The sequence below is a fragment of the Camelina sativa genome, chromosome 13, assembly GCF_030686135.1.
Source record: "Camelina sativa cultivar CO46 ecotype springtype chromosome 13, ASM3068613v1".
Lineage (NCBI taxonomy): Eukaryota > Viridiplantae > Streptophyta > Magnoliopsida > Brassicales > Brassicaceae > Camelina > Camelina sativa.
The window spans coordinates 12,309,474-12,331,387 of record NC_141892.1 but is presented as its reverse complement, the minus strand read 5'-3'; the positions used below and the strand labels follow the sequence as shown (position 1 = coordinate 12,331,387).

At 40.6% G+C, this 21,914-nt stretch overlaps 1 protein-coding gene, 1 non-coding gene and 1 pseudogene across 2 annotated transcripts; 2 read left to right on the top strand and 1 right to left on the bottom strand.

The window, feature by feature from the left end:
• Positions 1–227: 227 nt before the first annotated feature.
• On the top strand, positions 228–1,174 carry LOC104738206 (agamous-like MADS-box protein AGL36 pseudogene; annotated as a pseudogene).
• A 17,423-nt stretch (positions 1,175–18,597) lies between these two features.
• LOC147929444 (small nucleolar RNA R71) lies at positions 18,598–18,704 on the top strand. Its single transcript, XR_015579030.1, has one exon. It is a non-coding gene; the product is annotated as a small nucleolar RNA R71 (small nucleolar RNA).
• Positions 18,705–20,862: 2,158 nt separating this feature from the next.
• Positions 20,863–21,180, bottom strand: LOC147929443 (uncharacterized). Its single transcript, XM_087480616.1, has one exon. The coding sequence runs from the start codon at positions 21,178–21,180 to the stop codon at positions 20,863–20,865; it is 318 nt and encodes a 105-aa protein (XP_087336742.1).
• Positions 21,181–21,914: the final 734 nt, after the last annotated feature.

The following is a 21,914-nucleotide window of genomic DNA, read 5'->3' as shown; positions in this document are numbered from 1 at the left end:
ATATATTATATTATATTAAGTAATAAGCTAATGATAATGCACCAACTACACACAGAAATATAAGGTTCTAGATATAGATACACGAATAGAAAATTAATAAAAGATTTATTGCCTATAATTTGGACTTAGTGATAAGAAACCTAATGAGTAGAGAAACCATTTCGTTGCTATATAAACAATCTTTGTGCCAACAAACTAGACAAATCATACAAAATAAAATAAAGATAATGAGGAAACTGAAATTATCTTTGATAGCGAATGAGAGATCAAGAAAAAAAACATTCATGAAGAGGAAGAAAGGGATAACGAAGAAACTTCACGAGTTGACAACTCTTTGTGGTGTCCAAGCTTGTGGGGTCATCTACAGTCCGTATCAATCGGTACCGGAGGTTTGGCCGTCAAAGGAAGGTGCACACGAGGTGGCTATGAAGTTTATGGAGATGTCGATGGCAACAAGAACCAAAAAGATGATGGATCAAGATACGTATTACCAAACAAAAGAGCAAGTAGACAAACTGGCAGTTGAGAATCTGGAGTTACAAGTTAAACGATTTATGTTTGATTGTCTTGAAGGAAAGATGTCCGAGTATCATTATGGTGCAAATGACCTTCACGATTTGCATCGCTATATTGATCAATATATCAATCAGCTTACTCAAAGGATGAAAAGTCTCGTAGAAAATGGTGAGTCTTCTTCTTTCCCTCCTCTTCCTATTGGAGTTGCGGATATAGATCCTCATGCTGTTGCAGATTTTGCTGTTGATGTGAAAACAGCCGCGATAGGTGCTGCTAGAGATTTTTGTGCTCATATTCCATACCAAAATATGAATATGAATCGAAATCTGCAAGAACCGTTTCAATATCATACTTCACGTAATTTTTATGGTCATATTCAAGAAGAAGTCTACAATAACATGACTTAGAATCATGATTTGAATTTGGATTTAAATCATAACATGAATTTGAATTTAAATCTGACTCATTTAATGATACGATGCTGGCGCAAAATGTGGGTTATGCCGGAGGACATGCTAGAATTCCTTTCATAGACCACTATAAGTATCACCAGCAACCAACTGTTGATCTTGCCATCACCAATCAAATGCCTTCCATTACCTCCTCTACCACCTCTACTACCAGTGTTTATGCTTCCTACATTAACCATAATCTTTAATTAAAAGAAGCATATTTCTAATGTAGTATTCAGTTTTCTAAATTTATGTGTTTTATTTTCTTCATTTCGGAAAAAAAAATTAATATTGTCTTTGTTTATTTTTTTCTAGTTAATTGTTGTTGGCTACAGGTTCTACCGTAATGCATTTATCTTATTTTGATTATTAAGAAATGAATTTGCGCATCAATTTTAATTTTGTTTGAAGAAGTTTAGTTATTTTGAATAAAATTATTAGTCATTTTTTAAAAATAATTAAACAGAAATATATATAACAGGAACCACAAACTATGTGGGCAAATTAACTAGAGTTTGTTTTTTCACAAAATATCTTATTCTTATCATCTTATTTGCCAAGCAGAAAAAGAGTCATAAATTATGTTTGACATTATGCAAATATCTAAGTATAAAATATTTGGTTAGTTGACCTTTGATTTGGATTTTTTTTTTTAATGGAAAATTTGCGACAATAGTTTAATCACCAACAAAATTAGTTTGACTTTTCAGAAAACGATGATATTCAGTGCTAAAATTCGATATATAAAGAGCATGTTACATTTTTGTGGTTTCTCCGTTAGAATTCTTTTAAGTCTGGTACCAAATTCAGGAAAATGTTAAAAAAAACCAACATGCATAACGGAAGAAGTACCAAACCAACTTTAATTTATTATAATCAATAAAAATCAGCAATCTAATATCCTTTTAAACCCAGGTTCCAACAATAATAACAATCCAACAATATACAAATTAGATCTTAGATAATTCTCCTCTTCATTCCTATGATTTCACGTCACCCTATACCTGCACCACACATGAGATGCATGAATATTAACAATAAAACTTAGGGAGGCAATCCTCCCATCTACAAATTATACATACAAGTAATCGAAATAACAACCATAAATAAAATATAAAGAAATAAGCCAATAAGCATAACATCCAAAAAAAATTCATCATTCGTCCTGAACCGCCCTATGGTCGTAAAAGCCAACATACAATTACGAGACACTGTAACATCCGCGAACCGGAATGCCGGCTTGGGATGTGCATTGATTGATGCAAGTATTGCTCGACATGTGCATCGTTTGCACTTTTGTGTGTCAGTCGATGCAATTCAAGGACGGTGCTGTTTGTCCTAGGAGCATCGGTCGATGCCATGTGGAGGCGTCAATAGATGCAATTAGGGATTTCGTGCAATGTCGAGCATGCGTCAGTCGATGCAGTGTGAGTTTCGGTCGATGCAAACTTGTGTCAGTCGATGCGACCCCAGTTGGTGACGGTCGATGCATGGGTTGGTGTTGGTCGATGTAGTTGCATGGTTTGTTGTTTGGTTAATTATTGATGTTTGATGGTTAGAGATATCTTATTTTCTTGTGTGTATAGCTTAGTTGCTGGGAGGATTGCCTCATGGAGTGTTTATAAAATACTCACGCATCTCATATGTGTTGTGGTGCAGGTAAAGGCAAAGTGTGATCGTGGAGTCAAGGTGATGAAGAGGAGAATGTTCTAGTGGCTCATTGTTTGGGGTCTGACTTTTGTTAGGTTGGGTCATTAGAACATTGTTAGGTTGTTGGGTTCATGTTTTATGACTTTGTTAGTTTGTTGGATTGAATGATTGGTTATCGGTTTAATGGTATTGTGTTTGTTATGTTCCGCTCTTTGGTTTTTTGTGGTTAGGTGGCTAGTGGGTATGAGACCACTAGTTAATTAGTTAATTAAAATTATTATTATTATTATTTGAGAAAAAACAGGTCGGGTCGTTTCAGACATTTCAATGGAAACTTTAAAAGGTGTTCTGGTCGAGGTTTGGAGGTGTAATGGCTGCGAACCGAAATCCCATTTTTGGGTGTGCATCGATCGATGGAGGTTGTGCATCGGTCATTGAAATGTTCTTTTTGTGGGACAGCTTGAGTTAAACGCACTTGTTGTTGCGTTTTGGATTTTGGAAATCCCTAAGGTCGGCTATGAAAGGAGAATACTCGACGTTTTGGAGATTTCTAGCCGGTTCTTGTGAGATCCGTCCCTGGGAGTGGAGATATGAGGCTGAGGCTGAAAGGAGATAGCTAGGTGTTTCTGTTGTTAATGTTTCAATTTGCATGTATTAGATTGATTATGTGAGTTAGTCGATTTTGTGTGGCATGGAGTCCTATAACATCCTCTACGAGCATTCAATGAGATTTTACGTTAAGTTTTGTTTTTGTGTATGGTTTTGGATTGTTTTCTTAGCCTTCTGTTCATGGTAGTGCAGATGGTTAGAGGTGGTGCTGTCCCTGGTCGTGGATGCGGATGTGGACGCGGAAGGGGCAGAGGCCCAGTTTTTAGTGACACCGTGGAACAAAGTTTGATAGTTGAGGGCGTCGACAAGTCATAGGTATTCTAGAAGGGGTACATGAATATGGCCGGTGGTGGTGCCTATGGGGCAATAGGCGCTGGTGATGCCTATGGGGCAGTAGGCACTGGTGGAGCCGGTGTGGGCGGTGTCGGTGTCGGGTTGGCCGGTGGTACTGGACTTTCGAGTGCAGGGGTCTAGTAGGTGGAGCCCTTTGTGGAGATGATAACATAGCGGGCTTATTAGCGCAGTTGTTAGAGGTGGTTACCGGGAGTTGCAGCAATTAGTGGCTGCAGGTGCAGAAGGTTATTCTCATATAGAGCATTTCTCGGGTCGTACCCACCCTAGTATGGCTAATGTGTGGAGTACGAGGCTGGAACGTAACTTCCAGTCACTTAGATGTCCTGAGGAGTATTGGGTGGACATAGAGGTCCACCACCTAGCAGATGATGTACACTTATGGTGTAGGTCGGTGGCTGGCAGGGGGGCGCAGAGCTAGATGACCTGGGTTGATTTAGTGGAGGAGTTCAATTGTAAGTGTTTACCTCGAGAGGAACTAGACCGTATGGAGGTGCAATTTCTGTAGTTATCTTAGGGGACTCGGTCGGTTCGTGAGCTCGATGTGGAGTTCAGTCGACTTCTGGTGTGTGGGTGCCAAGCAATGGAGTTTGAAGATTCTCAGGTTAGGAGGTTCATGACGGTTCTATGATGACTTGGGGGTCCATTGCAAAGTGCAGAGTTACGCCACGAGAGCGGAGTTCGTAGAGACCGCAGTTGAGATCGAGGAGAACATCTGGGCACATGTCATGACGATCAGTCGAGCGGTTCAGCTGATAGGGTCTCTGCATCATGGAGGTTCTACCAAGGGCGAAAAGCTTACACAGAGAACCTAGAGGAAGTGGGAGGCTACACATAGGCCGAGGGTGCGGGGTGCTTCGTACGCGTTAGCTTGTATCACAAGGTGGCAAGCTGTCGACAAAGGAGTGGTTCGATGTTAGCTCAGACGGTCGCTCAAGTGTGTTACCACTGCGAGGTATTTGGGCCCATCAAGCCCAAGTGTTCCAAGTTGCAGTAGATAGCGGTGGCAGCGGTGCAACATAGAGTGTAGCCAGGAGTGCAGTCAATTGCACAGATTGAGCAGGAGGCGCGGGTGTACTTGATTGTGGAGATTTTTTCGAATGTCTGGCATAAAGTGTTCGGTTTCTTAGCACATGAGATTTGTGTATGGACCTTATTAGTAGTCGGGTTTAGGTCCCACAACATGTTTTATTCTGGAGCAACCCATTGCTTCATTACCCTGGAGTGCGCCGAGAGCGCCAATATCAGAGGAGATCCAGGAGATTGAACAAGAGTTGTCAGAGTTGTGGGTGGTGAGTTTCTGATTGCCCTTAGATGGATGCTGTGTGTGGACATTCAGGTCATGGGGGAGTTAAGGCCAGCGGATTTGATTCTCAGTCCCGTGGAGTTGTATGATGTTATCCTAGGGATGGATTTTCATCGAGGTAGAGTGATATTTGAGCATCCAAAAGGGAAGTTTGTATCTGATGGAGTGAGACCGACTTCTGGGAGTCTCGTGATATCCGCCATATAAGCTGAGAAGATGATCGAGAAGGGGTGTGAGGCCTATCTGGTTAGAGTCTTGATGTTGGAGTCAGTGGGACAGTCTATGGTTAACGATATTAAGGTTGTTGAGGGGTTTGAGGATGTGTTTCAGTCATTGCAGAAGTTACCATCATATCGGTCTAATCATTTCACGATTCAGCTGGAACCGGAGACTATGTCTTTATCCAATGCGCCTTAAAGGATGGCTCCAATAGAGATGGCAGAGACAAAGACGCAGTTGGAGTATCTTTTAAGCAAGGATTCATTCCTCCTTGCATTTCACCGTGAGGAGCGCCGATATTGTTTGTTAAGAAGAAGGACGGGAATTTCCACTTCTTCATTGATTATCAGGGTCTAAACCGGGTTACTGTGAAGAACAAGTACCCTCTTCCCAGGATCGATGAGTTTTTGGATCAACTGAGATGTGGTACTTGGTTCTCCAAGATTGATCTGGTGTCGGGATATCTCCATATTCTGATAATTGAGGCAAATGTGATGAAAACTGCTTTCAGAAAGAGGTATGGGCATTATGAGTTCTTGGTGATGCCTTTTGGGTTGACTAACACACTAGCAGTGTTCATGAGGTTGATGAACAATGTGTTACAAGAGTTTTTGGATGTGTGTGTTATCATCTTCATTGACGATATTCTGGTGTACTCTAAGAGTCCTGACAAGCATATAGTACACTTGAGAGCAGTGTTGGGAAGCTGCTAGAGCAAAAGTTGTATGCCAAGTTGAGCAAGTGCAGTTTCTGGAAGAGGGAGATGAATTTTCTAGGTCAAATTGTGTATGTAGAGGGAGTTTTTGTGGATTTAGAGAAGTCTCAGGCTATCATGGATTAGCCTAAACTGTCGAATGCCACGGAGAACAGGATTTCCTTTTTTTGGCGGGTTACTACAAGAGATTCGTGAAGGGTTTCACACGCAAGGCACGACCGATGGCTAAGTTGACATGGAAGGAGGGCTTCATAAGCCTCTAGGAGATGTTGACTACTACGCCAGTGTTGGCATTGCCAGAGGAGGGTGAGCCCTATGATGCGTGGTTTATTTCGCTTCAAAATATTTTACCTTAAAAAGACCACACAACGGCTGCAAGTGCACAACTAATCGGTAGTAGTATTTAAGGATCGATCTCACAGAGAGAGAGTTGTTGTTTAGAGACGTAAGGCTAGGACTCAATAAAATGGGGGTTTTGGTTGTCACGGTCGTAAGTAAGCAATAAACGTAAATAAAAAGCAAGTAAAATAAATAAAACAAGCGTTGGGCATCAAGGGAAATCGCAGGGGTTTGATGATCTATCTATCTAGGAAAGTTTAGAATTAGTTTGTTTATCTAAAACTCGGACTACGAAACACGAATGAACCGTTAACTTATAGTTCACAAGCTAACCGTCTAAGATCTCTATACTCCGAGACTCAACTGTCGCATGCAACGACGCATAGAACAAAGCATTTTAAGTAGGTTCGATTCTAATCCATGAGATTCCATAGGTAAGGGGTATGTGCTTCCTATGACTCCTCACACATCTAAGCTAGGTCAAGCACACATGCAAGCTTTTGGCAATGCTGATCACTCTAAGCTCGAGCCAACGTCCCTGCACCTCCTTTGAGCCGACCACGCTCGAGCCACTTTCACAGACCACACTCGAGCCACTTTCACTCACACCGCTCAAGCCACTCCTACTCAGACCGTTTGAGCCACTTTCACTTACCAATCGAGCCATTGGACGCACACCGACTCGATCACACATGTTAGGAAGACGCTCCGTCTCACACGCTTCAGGATATTCCTAAACCGACTCTTTACCTTGTTGTTTTATGTTTAGGGCTTTCCATGTTGGACTATATATACATTTTGTTAAGTCTTCGACAAAGACATATTTTATCTCGTTTAGTTCTTTTCCTTAAGGTTTTATCTCGTTGAGTTTTTGCATTTGATTTCTTCTGCAAAGTTGTTCATCTCATTTTTATTTATCTTACTATGCTTGATTCAATGTTTTTTGGGTTTGCATCCTTGATGATGATTTTCGGATCTGAGTAGTGTTAGAGTTCTTGGGGATGGGATAGACTAGGTGGAGGATCTTAGGATGTAGGGTGTTTAAGCTTTGATTTGTATGATTCCCTTCTGGACTAGAGTTAGAAATACTAGTTTCTCTCTGATCAATTGGAACTAGGTCTTAGATATTTCCACACCCAAAAGGTGTTCGATGAAATGTCCGACCAACTAGTGTCAGAGACTTACATTCCTAGCCTAAGAGATTAGTTGTCTAAGGTGTTTGTTGACGTGAATGAAATGGTTCATCATGCCTGTTCAACCATGTTTCTCTAGCGAGAGCTAGTTTTGGAAGTTTTTCAGTCTGAGTAGCTTCTGCCAAGAGATTGGATTAGCTAAGTCGTGATGTTCATTGTCTAGGGATAGTTTGCTTGTGACATGTTAAACACTCAGAAGACTAGGATACTCCACCGACATCAATTACTCCCATCTTTAGGACTTCTATCTTTTTGATTGATATTGCATTCCTGAGACCGTTTCTGTTCTTGCTATCTAGTTCATGCTTAGAATCGTTTTCTGTTTTACTCATTCATTTTCGCTTCTTGTCATGCATGTTTGTTTCTAATCTTGTAGTTCATTTCCGTTTTGTGTTTCAACCATTCTAGGATTGGTAGCCAAACACTCTTTTTAAATGGGCTTGACTTGTGATATCTTGATTGCATCTTGATTGCATCTTGATTGCTAGCAACATCCCATTTGGATTGACACCTTAAGTACTACAACACATAAGGTTAATTGAACCTGCTAGGATAGACTCACAAAAAACCTAGTATCAAATGCACACACACTTTAAATCATAATTACTTCATGAGGCAAACTTAAAGCATTAAGCAAAGACTTAGAATTAAAGCATAGAATAAACTAGAATATAAATCTAACAAACCCTAAAAATTGCCACCTAAACTAAGATCATCTCCCCCCTTTGATTATCCCTTTAAACCCAACTAGAAAACTACTCTACCATGTTTAAGGGAATCATCAAAGCAAGGTTTAAATAATTCATAAACATAAGAGAATAAATAGTAAGAATAAGGTTTAGCGATTACTTCTTAGAATCAAGTACAAGATGTAAAGACTTCTCCTTATGAAAACTAGTGTATCAAACGAACAAGAGAAAGAAAAAGAGTTTGGTGAACTTCAAAGCTTCAAGAGATGGACGAGAGAGGGCTGCTGTTCGTTGCTGTTATTCTGGTCATTGCCACTTTGGAGGCACAATAAAGGTACACTCTAAACCCTAGGGCTTAGAAGAGAATTTATAGGGTTTTGTCTAGGTTTAGGGTTTTGTAAAGGTGGAAACGTCTTTTCTTGTTGAGTGCAGGACAAGGGGCGGCGTAGGAATGTTCTGGACCGTCATGACTCCTCCGGGCCGGGCCGCCGTGATGGGTTCCAATCGGGCCGTCATTAATGTCCACTTGGCTTCAAACTTATCTTCTCGTCGGTTTATAACACGTCACGGTAAATCGGACATAACTTCCTGGTGAGTGAACGGATTGACTTGATTCTACTTTGAGGAGAAAGATGACTCTCTCAGCTTTCCATAGTAACCAATTACGTCAAAATATGAGTTCTGGAAATTCTTCAAAAGTTTCCCGTACTCTAAAGCTCTGAATCTGTCCTGAAACGTATTTTCATTGTTTTTTTGGTCCTTTTTGCTATAAAACCTGTAAAACTTTCTTGAAACCTAAAATACTTGATAATAGACATTAAAGCCTTGAAATCATATCAAACTCTTCCTAAATGCATACTAAAACTATAGCTAAAATGGCTAAAATAATGATGTTATCAACTCCCCCAGACTTAGATTTTGCTTATTCTCAAGCAAATAATCAGAATAAATCATGGAAAAGAGGTTTTGAAAATAATGGGAATTCACTTATCTTTGGGGATATTGTATTTGCACTCTTCTTCGCCTTGACATTAGGAACTTCCATTTGTAATCCAATATGAGAATCATCAACGCTCCTTGATCCCACAATTTTTTAGAGTCTCTAGAATCTCCATTGTCACCTCTTTACATAAATTAAGCAATAATAAAAAGTGAAATCTTACCAAGGGAAAATCGATCAAAGGTTTGTCGACTCCCTTCAAGCCAAGACTTTCTTCGTATGATTCCTTTCCTCTCCTTTTTCTCACTTCCAAAAGATTTATTTTTCCCTAATTTCTAGGGTATCATTTTATTTTATTTTATAGATCCCTTGCTGTTTTTTTAATATATATATATATATATATATATTGGACAGGCTTCCATGAAATTCAAAGTATGCATGGATTTACGCGACATCCCTTGGCTCACTTATTTGCTACCTATATCCTTATTCTTTTTTTCTTTTTTTCATTATTTTTTTTTTAGTATTGAAGGGAAGAGAGAGGGGAACATACTTTTGAAGAAGTGCAATGTCTTGTGTGGCTTGAATGTAGAGATCTAGTCTAATGTATACCAAATCCCTCGGCTTGATAATTAAGTCCGGTTTAGGTCCTATAAAATTTAGAGACAATATTAGATCATCTGAATATCCATCGAATATGGACTTTGGGGATTGTTGAGTCGGCTCACAGTCTTTCCAAACTTCGGTTATGTTGTCAAGCATAATCAAGATTCATAATAGTGTTAATCCAAATCAAATAAACCATTAGAATAAGATCATAATCCCCTACTAGTTTTGACTCAAAAAAAAAAATGTGACTCGATAAAAATGTCAAAATTATTGATGTAAAAAGTGGAAAAAAGTCTCAAGTCAACAAAATAGAAAGTAGCATTAGTATAGGATGGAATATCGTTCCCCCCAGACTTAAATCACACCGTCCTTGGTGGGAAAAAAGAAAGAGTTGAGGATTAAAAATCATAAGGAAAAGTGTAGGGTTTAAGAACAATGTCACCTTGATGGAATGATGTTTTGTCGAATCTTAGACATTTAATGGTTGCCCAAAAATTGTCTAGAGTTCGGCTGTGGTAATGTGGTGACTAACCGTTTGTACTTCCTTTGGTTGCTTGACATCAAGTATGAACTAGGCTAAGTTCATTCGAATTGTATTTGATATATCTCTAAATGTAACCTCCTTGAAACAAAAACCTAAAACCATCAATAATAATGATAAAATAATAAAAGTATATCTAAGCAAAAGAATGGTGATGGTTGGTGGTGAGGATGGTGGTGGTTCGAATTTGTCTCGTGGTACACGGATGAACGGTCGCGGACAGCATATTTGGTACGCGGGGCATGGTACGTGGTACGCAGGACATGGTACACGATACATCGGACATAGGACATGGCATCGGCTACGGTTGGTACAACTAGTGGGGACTCTCGGCATCAATCACATGAGGATTGTGATTGATCCGTCGCCTTCGGCTTGCTTCGGTCAGGTTGAACATGGTCGGTCAGTAGGTGGTGCTTGCCACTAGACATAGTTGTGTAGACAATCCATGGACCTTCTTCTTCCTTCTTTTTGGCTTTTATATTTTCTATTTTTCTATTTTTTTTTTTTATATACTTGAAACTAAACTGCAAAAATATTAAAAGTATTGATTTCGCAAGCAGGGTGAGGAGAGTGGGTTGTCCTCAGACAAGCTCTCTTGGATCTTTCTTCAATGTAGGCATCTGGTGGCTCTCTTGCATAGTCTTCTTCTCTACATCTTCGAGTAGGTGGGTTGAATGGTTTAGCTTCATAGAAAATATCTCCATTGATGTTGGTCAGAGTGATAGCCGGTTTTTAATCCAGGGTATCAATTCCCTATGTAGTTGTAGTACAAAGGGTTATCAATCCAAATGGTTGTTTATGCTAGCAGGAAGGATGCAATCAGAACAATGCAAGTCAAGCCAAGCAATTATGGGTTTTATCTAACAATCCTAAAATAATAAAAGAAAAGAATATAAACAAAAAACCACACGACCTAAGCACTCGATGCAAGCATTCGAGTATAGGATCGGGTGGGGTGATCGAGTAAGCAAATGAAATATGAACAACTCGAGGGGTTACTCGATGCAAGTTATCATGTACCTGATCGAATAAGAGATCGAGTGATGAATGAAAATGCTAGCAATTAAAATACGAAAGCTTCTAAGGATGGGGTAATCGAATCTTAAGTGTTCCTAACCATTACAGATGTCTTACATGCCTAAAGCAAATATTTCCTAGACAATGAATCTCTAAAATCTTGTTAAAACACTCTCGTGATAGAAACAATCAACCTTGATCACTCCCCTACCCAACTCTCGTTGGAGAAACATGACCAAGCAGGCATTAAGATCCGATTCATTATTGTCAGTAAACCCCTTACTCATCTAATCTCTTACGCTAAGTGAGTAAACCTCTAGCATTGGTTGATTCAAGCATCTCATCTACACCTCTCGGTGGTAAAACACCTTAGATCTAATCTCACCCTCTCGGTTTGTTGACAACATTAAGAACACCAATCTAGAAGGAAATGTATTAAACATATTCAATCAACTAAGACATCCTAAACGACCAAGAACATAAAATCATCTATCCCATCCCTAGAAACTTTACTTCACTACTCGGAAATCATAGCAAGAAACATAACAACAAATATGAAAGAAAGTTGCATTATATTAAACGATAAAGTAGAGGGATAAGAGTACAAGAAAGAAAACTAAAAGAAATGATAAAATGTTATGAAAATAAAATCTAAAACGAAAGGGAAAAGTGTTTGAGTCGCTCAGTTCTCTCACAGAAGCTCTCGCTCTCTGATTTGAGGGTCTGCAGGGTGCTCGTTTGCGAGGAAGGAGAGGAGGGGTTTATATATGGAAACCCCTTTGACCTAGCTTCCCAGACCTGCCCGATGGTCCACTCGATGGGGTACACGAGGATGAAGTCGGGTTACTCCTCGGATAGATCTTCGGGTTTTTCTTCCGGCTCTTGGATCCTCCTCGATCGTGTTGGGGTTCGGAATTGTTCTTCCAGCTCGATGGCTCCTTCGGGTACATGCTCAGGTTTGTCCTTATGTTTCCCCATTTTAGGCTCTTAAGCACCTGTTTTCATCCAAAATATGCAAATGCAAAAATGCAACACCCTAAATGGCCTAAAAGTGAATTCCTACAATTAATGACCTAAAAATGCTAAGTTAAGGGTATGAACAATGCAAAATATGGACAAAAAAGGTGCTAAAAACATGGAAACTAGAGAGTTATCAGACCCCCAAACTTAAATCTTGCTAGTCCTCTAGCAAGGAAGTAGGAGGGTGCGGTTTGAAAATGGGGACTCATAACCTTTATATGCTAAGCGAAGGTTTCAAGCAATAGTCCTTGAAGATAGTTTAATGGTGCTAAGATCAATCAACATACTTACAAATATTTTTCTATGCTTATTACCGTGCATCGATCTAGTTCAACCTCCATCTAAAAGTAAAGAACATCTCTTTCACATGGAATTAAGTGTTTGGCGAATTCTTGCAAATGGAAGGTGAATCAAGCTCAATCGGTTTCAAGGGTAAGGCTTTTTAGTAAGGTAGTTTCAAACAAATTCTTTGGGTGGTTTTCTCTCAAAAGAAGAAATGCTAGACAGTTGTGAAAATTATCTAAGATTGAGAACAAATTGGGCATACAAAGCTTAACTCTTGATAATCTACCCTTTTCTCATGCACTTTCTTTTCTTTTTTTTTTTTATCAAACCCCTAGAATTATACTACCTACATCCTTGATTTTAACTCTTCTTCTTTTTTTTTTACTCCCTAAGGTTTAAACTTTAAACTTCTAGCTCTTTTTTTTTTTTTTTCTTTGCTAAACTCCTAATATGTATATATATATATATATATATATATATATATTTTTCTTTCATTCTAGGAGACTATAGCAAACACGTTTTCTCTTATTTATTTATTTTTTTACTTAGAGACTTAGACCTAATTGATTCTAACCTTAGGGACTTCTCTTTTTTTTTTTATATATTCCTCAACCCAACCCCAAATAAACATACTAACCACCTATCTTTCAAAACCGAATCTATTAGCTAGTTCAAATTCTAACTTAGCTATATCAAGAGGCAGTTCTTTGTCGTTCTCAATACTCTCAAGGTTTCACAACCTATAACACAATGAAAAAGGCCTCACTCAACAATTCACAAAAAGGTTTGAAAGAAAGGTTTGGGTTCATGGGTAGGACAAATAAATCGGGTTAAACGAAAAAGATTGGTAAAATGGAGTGCTAACCCGAATTTAGAGTTACCATGAGCAAGTATTCAAGTTCCATAAGCAAGACAATTAAAGTTCAAATTAAATCCAATAATATAGAGATGTTCCGATGTTCAAACAAGTGGAGGAAGCATTCAAACGACACAAGGATCTAAGCAAAGATTTTTCATTTTTTTCCAAAGATTGATCTAGCAACAATGAACTGTGATTAAAGGCTATAGCTTCAATCCTAAGGTTTGATTTTAAACAAGATAATTTTAATCATTGTCCCCTAAGATGCATATGCAACAATCCTATATGAAACAAACTAGACTCAATCCTAATATGGGAATGCAACTACATGAACACTCTTTTTTTTTTTTCTTAAATTTCAAAGTTTTTTGGGATTTTCAATGCACATAGATGCAGACTCAAATGAATAAAACTAGCATGCAAAAATTTAAAATAAGAAAATTAAGAAAATAAAACACAAAGTTAAAAATATTCTGGACCCTCTCCCAAACTTGAATTACATATTCTCTGTGTAAATAAAAGTTAGAAAAAGAATCCAAGAATCACACAAGATGAAATAAACTAAATGTAATGTTATTTACGAAGATCGGACTAAAGTGGTACCTCATGGGTTGGTGAAGAAGGATGTTGCAGCAGCCTCCATACTCGCCAACGTGTAGCCAGGGTCATCTCCGGCTTCAGCAAGTGCCGGTGTTTTCTCGTCAGAGACCTCGGTGATATGCACGGACGACTTACTCGGACCAGCATCCGAGGGGTTGATCGAGAGGGTACCGCGTAGCTCATCGGGTAGGGCATCGGGTAGTATGATGGGTATGGCGGAAGAGGTCCAGAATGATCACCCGTATAGCCACTCGCAGGGTGCATCGTATAAGGCATCATGTATGGCATCTGGTAAGGCGGAGGGAAGAGTCCTGAGTAATCACCCAATTGTGTGCTCGATGGGTGCATCGGATAAGGCATCGTGTATGGCATCTGGTAAGGCGTCGGATAGGCGTCTGAATGGCTTCTTCGCGATGCTTCTGATTGGGTGACATCTCCCTCTGCTTGGGGTTCGTATGATGATGCTCGGTAAGGTTCTGGAGGTGGCAATCCTCGAGTGCCTCCTAGCGGTCCGCTTCTCCCCATCCAAGTTGGTGTGTATGCCGAGTTAGGAGCTGAGGCACAACTTGCCTTGTCTTGCAGCTCTCTGATCTGACCTCCCATAGTCTTCACCGAACCGGTGAGATCCTTCACCTTTCTCACGAAATACTTGTTCATCCTCTCCAGCCATCTGATACTCTTGTGGGCTTCCCTCACCCCAACCGGTTGCTTTTGAGAGCACACATACTCCTCAAAATCGAAATCTTTCGAGTTATCTCCCTGTCTTTAACCGGTTTCCTCTCTCTTCTCAGCTTCGGACTCCTCCTCCGGGTTGTACAACTCCTCCAAAGGCGGTGCAAAGTCGATGTTGTCTCCTAGCCGAACCTTGGTGCACATTACATTGGGTAGGATCATTTGGGCGGTTCCGGCGGTTGGGTGGACTAACTTGAAGAGCGTCATGTCGTTAGGCCTCCCATAGGCCAAAAATCTTGCCAGCACGAGGTAGTCTACGTCCAGCCATCTGGGATCGTGTACCACTCCCTTCAAGGGCACATCGCATGCCACCAAGATCGGTGTGACCAATCCTCCAATGGAGATCTCTCCGCCTCCTTCTCTTCTCTTAACGGCCCATGACTTGAGGTAGAGGAACTGATCGAGCAGCACAAACACCATGCTAGTATCCACAACATCTCCAACTAGCGGTGTACCATCCCTAGAATTGTCCAAAACTCCACATAATGCAATATCAAGCAGCTGAAGCTCGTGATCATTCACATTCCCAGTCTCCTTTCTAGCAAAAAGAGTGCATGCGAGGGACTTGTGAAAATACCTCAAGATAGGGCTCCTTATTTGAGCGGATTTGGAGCTTGTGGACTTGTAGGGGAGCTTATCTCCTATTGTCAGCCAAAAAGACCTCATTTCCTCCTTGCTAACCTCCATTCCTTCTCCATTACCAGCTTTGAAACCATACAGCTTCTCCATCTCCTTGAAAGTGAGCCGGTACTCCTTGTTTCTCACAGAGAAGGTGATGAACCCGATCCCCCCATCGGGTAGTAGGGTTGGGTGGTCCTCAAAGTAATGCAACCGAAGTGTGGAGAGAAAGTGGACCGTTTCCTCCTCATAAGCTTCAAGAACTCGACATCTCTAGCGATGCCCAACTGCTTCATTGTCTCACGGTGAGGGTATCGGGTACCAACGAAGCTCATCTTCCGGAAAACTTTGAAGAGTTTTGTCGGAGTCTCAACCTCGTTCTGCTTCAGCCTCCGCGAGGCTTGGCGTGTTCTTCTCTCTGCTCCTCCTCTGCGTCATGATCCTCTTCCTCAGCTGCTATCTCAGCTATCTTCTCAGCCTTCTCAGAAGCTGGTCTCTTTCCTCTTGCAACCGAAGCTCTGCTCCTTAGCCGCGACGTTTGGATCTCCTCTGGCTCTTCTCCATCAGCATCAGAATCGACCTCCATGGGGTCGGTAACGGTTCTCTGGGACGTAGACAGGTTCCTACGTCGAGGAGATCGGCGAACAGCACTCGCCATCGGACTAGGTGAGCGAACTCGATGGTGTACATGATCGGTTGCTCGAGCACCGGATCGGGTGGATGATCGGGTTGAGCATCGGGTTGGGGAAGCAAAACGTCCAGCCAGCGGTTGGGAATGCGGAACGTTTCCTCTTCCTTGAGATTCTCGAGGTTCGACGGCATCACCTCCGGTTGTAGCAGCGGTGGAGGTCGATCTTCTCCCCTTCCTTTGGTAGGTTTTCGTGTGTGGCTCCATTGTCAAATCCTTGAGAAGAAAAAACAACTATGCCTCGAGGTTAATAGGGTTAGTTCCCAAAGAAAAATCGAAAGTCACTCGAGTTTGAGAGAGAATAGAAAGTAAGAAAAACAAAAAGCTCTAGGGTAGAGAGACTTATCACTGCTGCTGAGGAGGAAAGGTTCGAAACCCTTAAATAGAGTAGGGTTGGTTGGTGGGCTTCGCCGAGAGTGGGCTTGGCTTGTGGAATTCGTACTCCACTCGCCACCCGAGCAGGGACACGATCAGGCGCGTCGAGTACGGTGTCGGGTTGGCCCTGAGGTTCCTTTAATTTTTCCTTTTTTACTCTTCCTTTTTTTTTTTATAAATAAATTTGCAAAAATAGAAAACAAGATTTAAAACAAATAAAATAAAAGAAAATTAAATAGAAGATACCTTTGGGACTTCCTCCCAAGTGAGCTTGTTTAAAGTCACTAAGCTTTACTCTTCATGCTCCTTAATCATGGGATCCTTGAGGGAGAGGTTTTGAAATCCTCTCCACTGTAGCAAGCTGGTTTAACTGATTCTCCAGGTTTTGTCCAGGTTCCAAGGCAAATGTGGTGTTGACTTCCTCAAGATGTTTGACTTTTCTGCTTTGTCTTAGTGGAAAAAGCTTGACCATCAATGGTTGGCCTCTTAATCCCCTTCTTCACATCAAACTCCATCTTGAAGTGCTCCCCATGCTCTATTCTGATCTTGCCTTGCTTTACCTCGATCACAGCACCTACTGTTGCCAAGAATGGTCTTCCTAGGATCAGCGGATCGTCTGGTTCCTTATCCATATCAAGGATCATGAAATCAGTATGAACTTCCCCCCTTCCAATCCTGAGTGGTAAGTCTTCTAGGATCCCAATAGGATGTCTGACTGTTCTATCAGCTATAACCAAATACAGACTACTTGGTTTAAAACTGGTGAATCCCATCTTGTTGGCAACTGACAATGGTGTAATGCTAACTGAAGCTCCAAGGTCGCACAAGCAATTCTTGAAAATTCGGAGTCCTATCGAGCATGGCAAAGTAAAGGAGCCAGGATCCTCTAATTTTTCCTCGATTCGCAGCTCAGGATCTAAGCACACTCCACTCTTGAGAATTTCAAACCCAATCTCCTTGACAGCCTCCTTAACCTCATTCTCCAGCCGAGCTGCCTCCTTGGCGGATTCCTCTCGAAGTTCGTGTGGTGGCAAAAGCTTAGGAGGTGGAGTTCTACGCTTGGCCATACGCTCTGCAAGCGCCTCCAGTTGGATGTCAAGTGCAGCATTGAACCTTTCCTCTAGCTCCCCTTCTGCTGCTACAGGTAGTTGAGGCTGACCTCTCATTTCAACATCTACTCGATGAATCATCCGATCACCCTCATCGGGTAGGTCATCGGGTTCTCCTTCGGGTGGTTCTTCAATTTGTGATCCTCCAACCAGTGCTCGATCATCAACTTGATCAGTCTCCTCGGGTGAAGGCTCGGGTTCATACTCGGATATGTAGTACTTGGCCTCATTTATCATTGAGTGATCCATATCCTCCCCATCTTGAACATCACTGTCCTCAGTGAGGTAATCCTCATAGTCATCATCAAGGAAGATGGCTTGGGCAGTGGCATAATCCTTAGGGTTTTGAACAGCTTTTCCTGGGAGTTGTTTGATATTTGGAGCGGGTTGGTTGTGGTGGTGGCCTTCTAGGTATCTAACCTTAGTATTGAGCGATTCGTACTTGGCGTTCAAATCATTGTATCCTGAGTCGATCTTGTTGCTTATCTCTGCAAACCGTTTTGCGATGTCCATAGCTGCTGAAGCCTGATTCTGAATCATTTGCTGAAGTAGACCGCGTAACTCAGCCTCTTATAATTAGTTTTGCGGGCCGTGATGTTGTTGGAATCCAGGTGGTTGGTTGTAGTTTCCAGAGTACTGTTGCTTAGGTGCATAGCCTTGATTGTACTGGACAAAAGGTTTCTGTTGGACCTGGTTCCCTTGAACTGCAGATGGGTAAGTTTGGTCCGGAGGATTGGCAACATTCGGGTTTCGGTAAGACATATTCGGATTCGTCTTGTAGTTTTTGTACCCTTTGTTGTATCCTCCTTGGTTGTTGATGTAGTTAACATCCTCTCTTTTTACAGTCTCCCCATCTTGTTGTAAAAATTGCTCTTCCTCTGATATTGCATGAACATGCTGCTGCTGGTTGAGGAGCTTGTCAAGCTTGTCATTGAGGGCTTTCATGTCCCTCTTGTACTTGGCATCTTCCTCTCTTGTAGATCGCACATTGTGGTCGTACTCCTCATTGTAATTCCCATCAGATTGAGCCAAGTTCTCCACTAGGTCCCAACCTTCATCAACATCTTTGTTGAGGAAGTTATCATTGCTAGCGGTGTCCAGCAACATTCTTATCTTGGAAACCACTCCTCTGTAAAGTGTACTCAGCAATGAAGCATTGCAGAAGCCGTGATGAGGACATCTGGTAGTGTATCCCTTGAAATGTTCCCAAGCTTCACTGAACGTTTCATTGTTTTTCTGAACAAAGCTGGAAATGTCATTTCGCAGCGTTGCGGTTCTGGAGTTGGAGAAGAATTTGGCCAGGAATGCCTTCTTGCACGCTTCCCAGATGTGTGTTGTCTCCCAAGGAGAATGGGAAAAGCCTGAGTTTGAATCCATCCTCACTAACTCCATTTATCTTTGTGAGGCTACAGAGCCTATCAAATTCATCCATATGATCCAATGGGTCCTCCATTGGCAATCCATGAAACTTATTACTCTGTATCATCTGGATGAGACTACTCTTGATCTCAAAATTGTTGTTTTGGATAGCAGGTGGCACAATGTCATTCCTTTGAGTGTGAGTAGATGGAGCATCTCCTGCTCCTATGTTGGTCCTTGCTTGAGGAGCTGGTGGACTGTTTTGATTGTTCATTGTCTCCTCAATGATTGCTGGTTGCGGTTGAACTTGTTGTTGTATGAGTAGCCTTGGTCTGTCGATGTTGTCGATGAAAGGACTCAGGTTATGGCTACCTTTGGATCGTGTTTGCATGCACAAGAAAGTAAGCGAGTGTGTACACGAGAGTCTACTCGATCCAGGTGATCGAGTGACGGGTCGGGTGGGTGCTCAGGCTGTACCTGAGATTGAAAACAAACAAGAACGAAAGCAAACAAGTCTGACTCCGAACCAATATAAACAAAAGAACTTGATCTAGCAAGTGCTGAAATCCTAAGCGTAGAAAAATAAAATCAACCAAATGGCAACGACGCCAAATTGATAGCCAGTTTTTCACCCAGGGTATCAATTCCCTATGCTGTTGTAGTACAAAGGGTTATCTATCCAAATGGTTGTTTATGCTAGCAGGAAGGATGCAATCAGAACAATGCAAGTCAAGCCAAGCAATTATGAGTTTTATCTAACAATCCTAAAATAATAAAAGAAAAGAATATAAACAAAGAACCACACGACCTAAGCACTCGATGCAAGCATTCGAGTACAGGATCAGGTGGGGTGATCGAGTAAGCAAATGAAATATGAACAACTCGAGCGGTTACTCGATGCAGGTTATCATGTACCTGATCGAGTAAGAGATCGAGTGATGAATGAAAATGCAAGCAAATAAAATACAAAAGCTTCTAAGGATGGGGTAATCGAATCCTAAGTGTTCCTAACCAGTGCAGATGCCTTACATGCCTCAAGCAAATATTTCCTAGACAATGAATCTCTAAAATCTTGTTAAAACACTCATGTGATAGAAACAATCAACCTTTATCACTCCCCTACCCAACTCTCGTTGGAGAAACATGACCAAGCATGCATTAAGATCCGATTCATTATTGTCAGTAAACCCCTTACTCATCTAATCTCTTAAGCTAAGTGAGTAAACCTCTAGCATTGGTTGATTCAAGCATCTCATTTACACCTCTCGGTGGTAAAACACCTTAGATCTAATCTCACCCTCTCGGTTTGTTGACAGCATTAAGAACACCAATCTAGAAGGAAATGTATTAAACATATTCAATCAAATAAGACATCCTAACCGATCAAGAACACAAAAATCATCTATCCCATCCCTAGAAGCTTTACTTCACTACTCGGAAATCATAGCAAGAAACATAACAACAAATATGAAAGAAAATTGCATTATATTAAAAGATAAAGTAGAGGGATAAGAGTACAAGAAAGAAATCTAAAAGAAATGATAAAAAAGTTATGAAAATAAAATCTAAAACAAAAGGGAAAAGTGTTTGAGTCGCTCAGTTCTCTCACAGAAGCTCTCGCTCTCTGGTTTGAGGGTCTGCGGCGTGCTCGTTTGCGAGGAAGGAGAGGAGGGATTTATATATGGAAACCCCTTTGACCTAACTTCCCAGACCTGTCTGATGGTCCACTCGATGGGGTACACGAGGATGAAGTCAGGTTACTCCTCGGATAGATCTTCGGGTTGTTCTTCCGGCTCTTAGATCCTCCTCGATCGTGTTGGGGTTCGGACTTGTTCTTCCAGCTCGATGGCTCCTTCGGGTACATGCTCAGGTTTGTCCTTGTTTTTCCCCATTTTAGGCTCTTAAGCACTTGTTTTCATCCAAAATATGCAAATGCAAAAATGCAACACCCTAAATGGCCTAAAAGTGAATTCCTACAATTAATGACCTAAAAAGGCTAAGTTAAGGGTATGAACAATGCAAAATATGGACAAAAAAGGATGTTAAAAACATGTAAACTAGAGAGTTATCACAGAGTCATTCTTCGGTTAGGCCAGTCCATGACGGCTCCAGCTGTGGTTAGGAATGCGCCTCCAAGGATAAGTGGTGTAAAATTTCCTTTCTCAGAATTGATAACTTGAAAGTCGGTTGGAACATTGCAAATTCCAACTCTCACATGAATGTCTTGGACCATTCCTTCGGGTATTGTGAATAAAGAGTTGGCGAGTCCTATGCGTATGTCCGAAGGTTGTAAGTGTCTCAAGCCTATCTTCTTAGCAGCATCGGTTGACATGTTGTTGATACATGAACCCGAATCACATAATGCATCTTCAAAATTTAACTCCATTGATAGAACAAGTGATGAGGAATCGGCCAGGGCTCTCCACCTTGTGTAGTGTTCGCAAATCTTGAGGTTCCAAAGCTTTTAGGAAGAGTTCGGAGAAATATCTCCGGAGATGTCGCTCTTGCTTGGTGCCAATATGGATTCGGTACACCGCGAGCATATAATAATTATTATAATTTATATTTTATGTTTTATATATTTGTTAAATTTTGGATGTTTTGTGTAAATAGAGTTATAACTAAATTTTCTGGTTGTTGTGCGGCTAAATGTTTATTATTTTTTTACCCGCACTACACTTCATTACCATTTGTTTGTTATATTTAGTTTGTTTTGTTTACTGTTTGAGATTCTACATTGATTTTTAATTATTATAACAAAAAATAAAGAATCTAAATACATAATCAGTAAATTATACGCTGTGATTAAGTCACATTTTTCCTAGTGATTTAATTATTTTACACAATCTTAGTTAAGATTTTATGACAAATATTTTAATATTAGTAGTGTTGATAAATAATTAAATGAGGATGTAACACAAATTTAATAATATTTATCAATTCCAACATGTCCTCTTTATAACTCATCTACTATATAACCACATTATATAGTATTTTAGACTTTTTTAATTTTACATATTCATAATAATTATAAAAAATTATTAAGTTTATATATGTTAATTATAATATTAAAATAAATGTCAATCAAAGTCTTTTTTACTTTAAGAATCAAAACTCAAA

What these genes read in the sequence shown, in the direction of transcription:
- LOC147929443 (XM_087480616.1), bottom strand. Translation starts at nt 21,180, where the DNA reads ATGGAGTTAAATTTTGAAGATGCATTATGTGATTCGGGTTCATGTATC.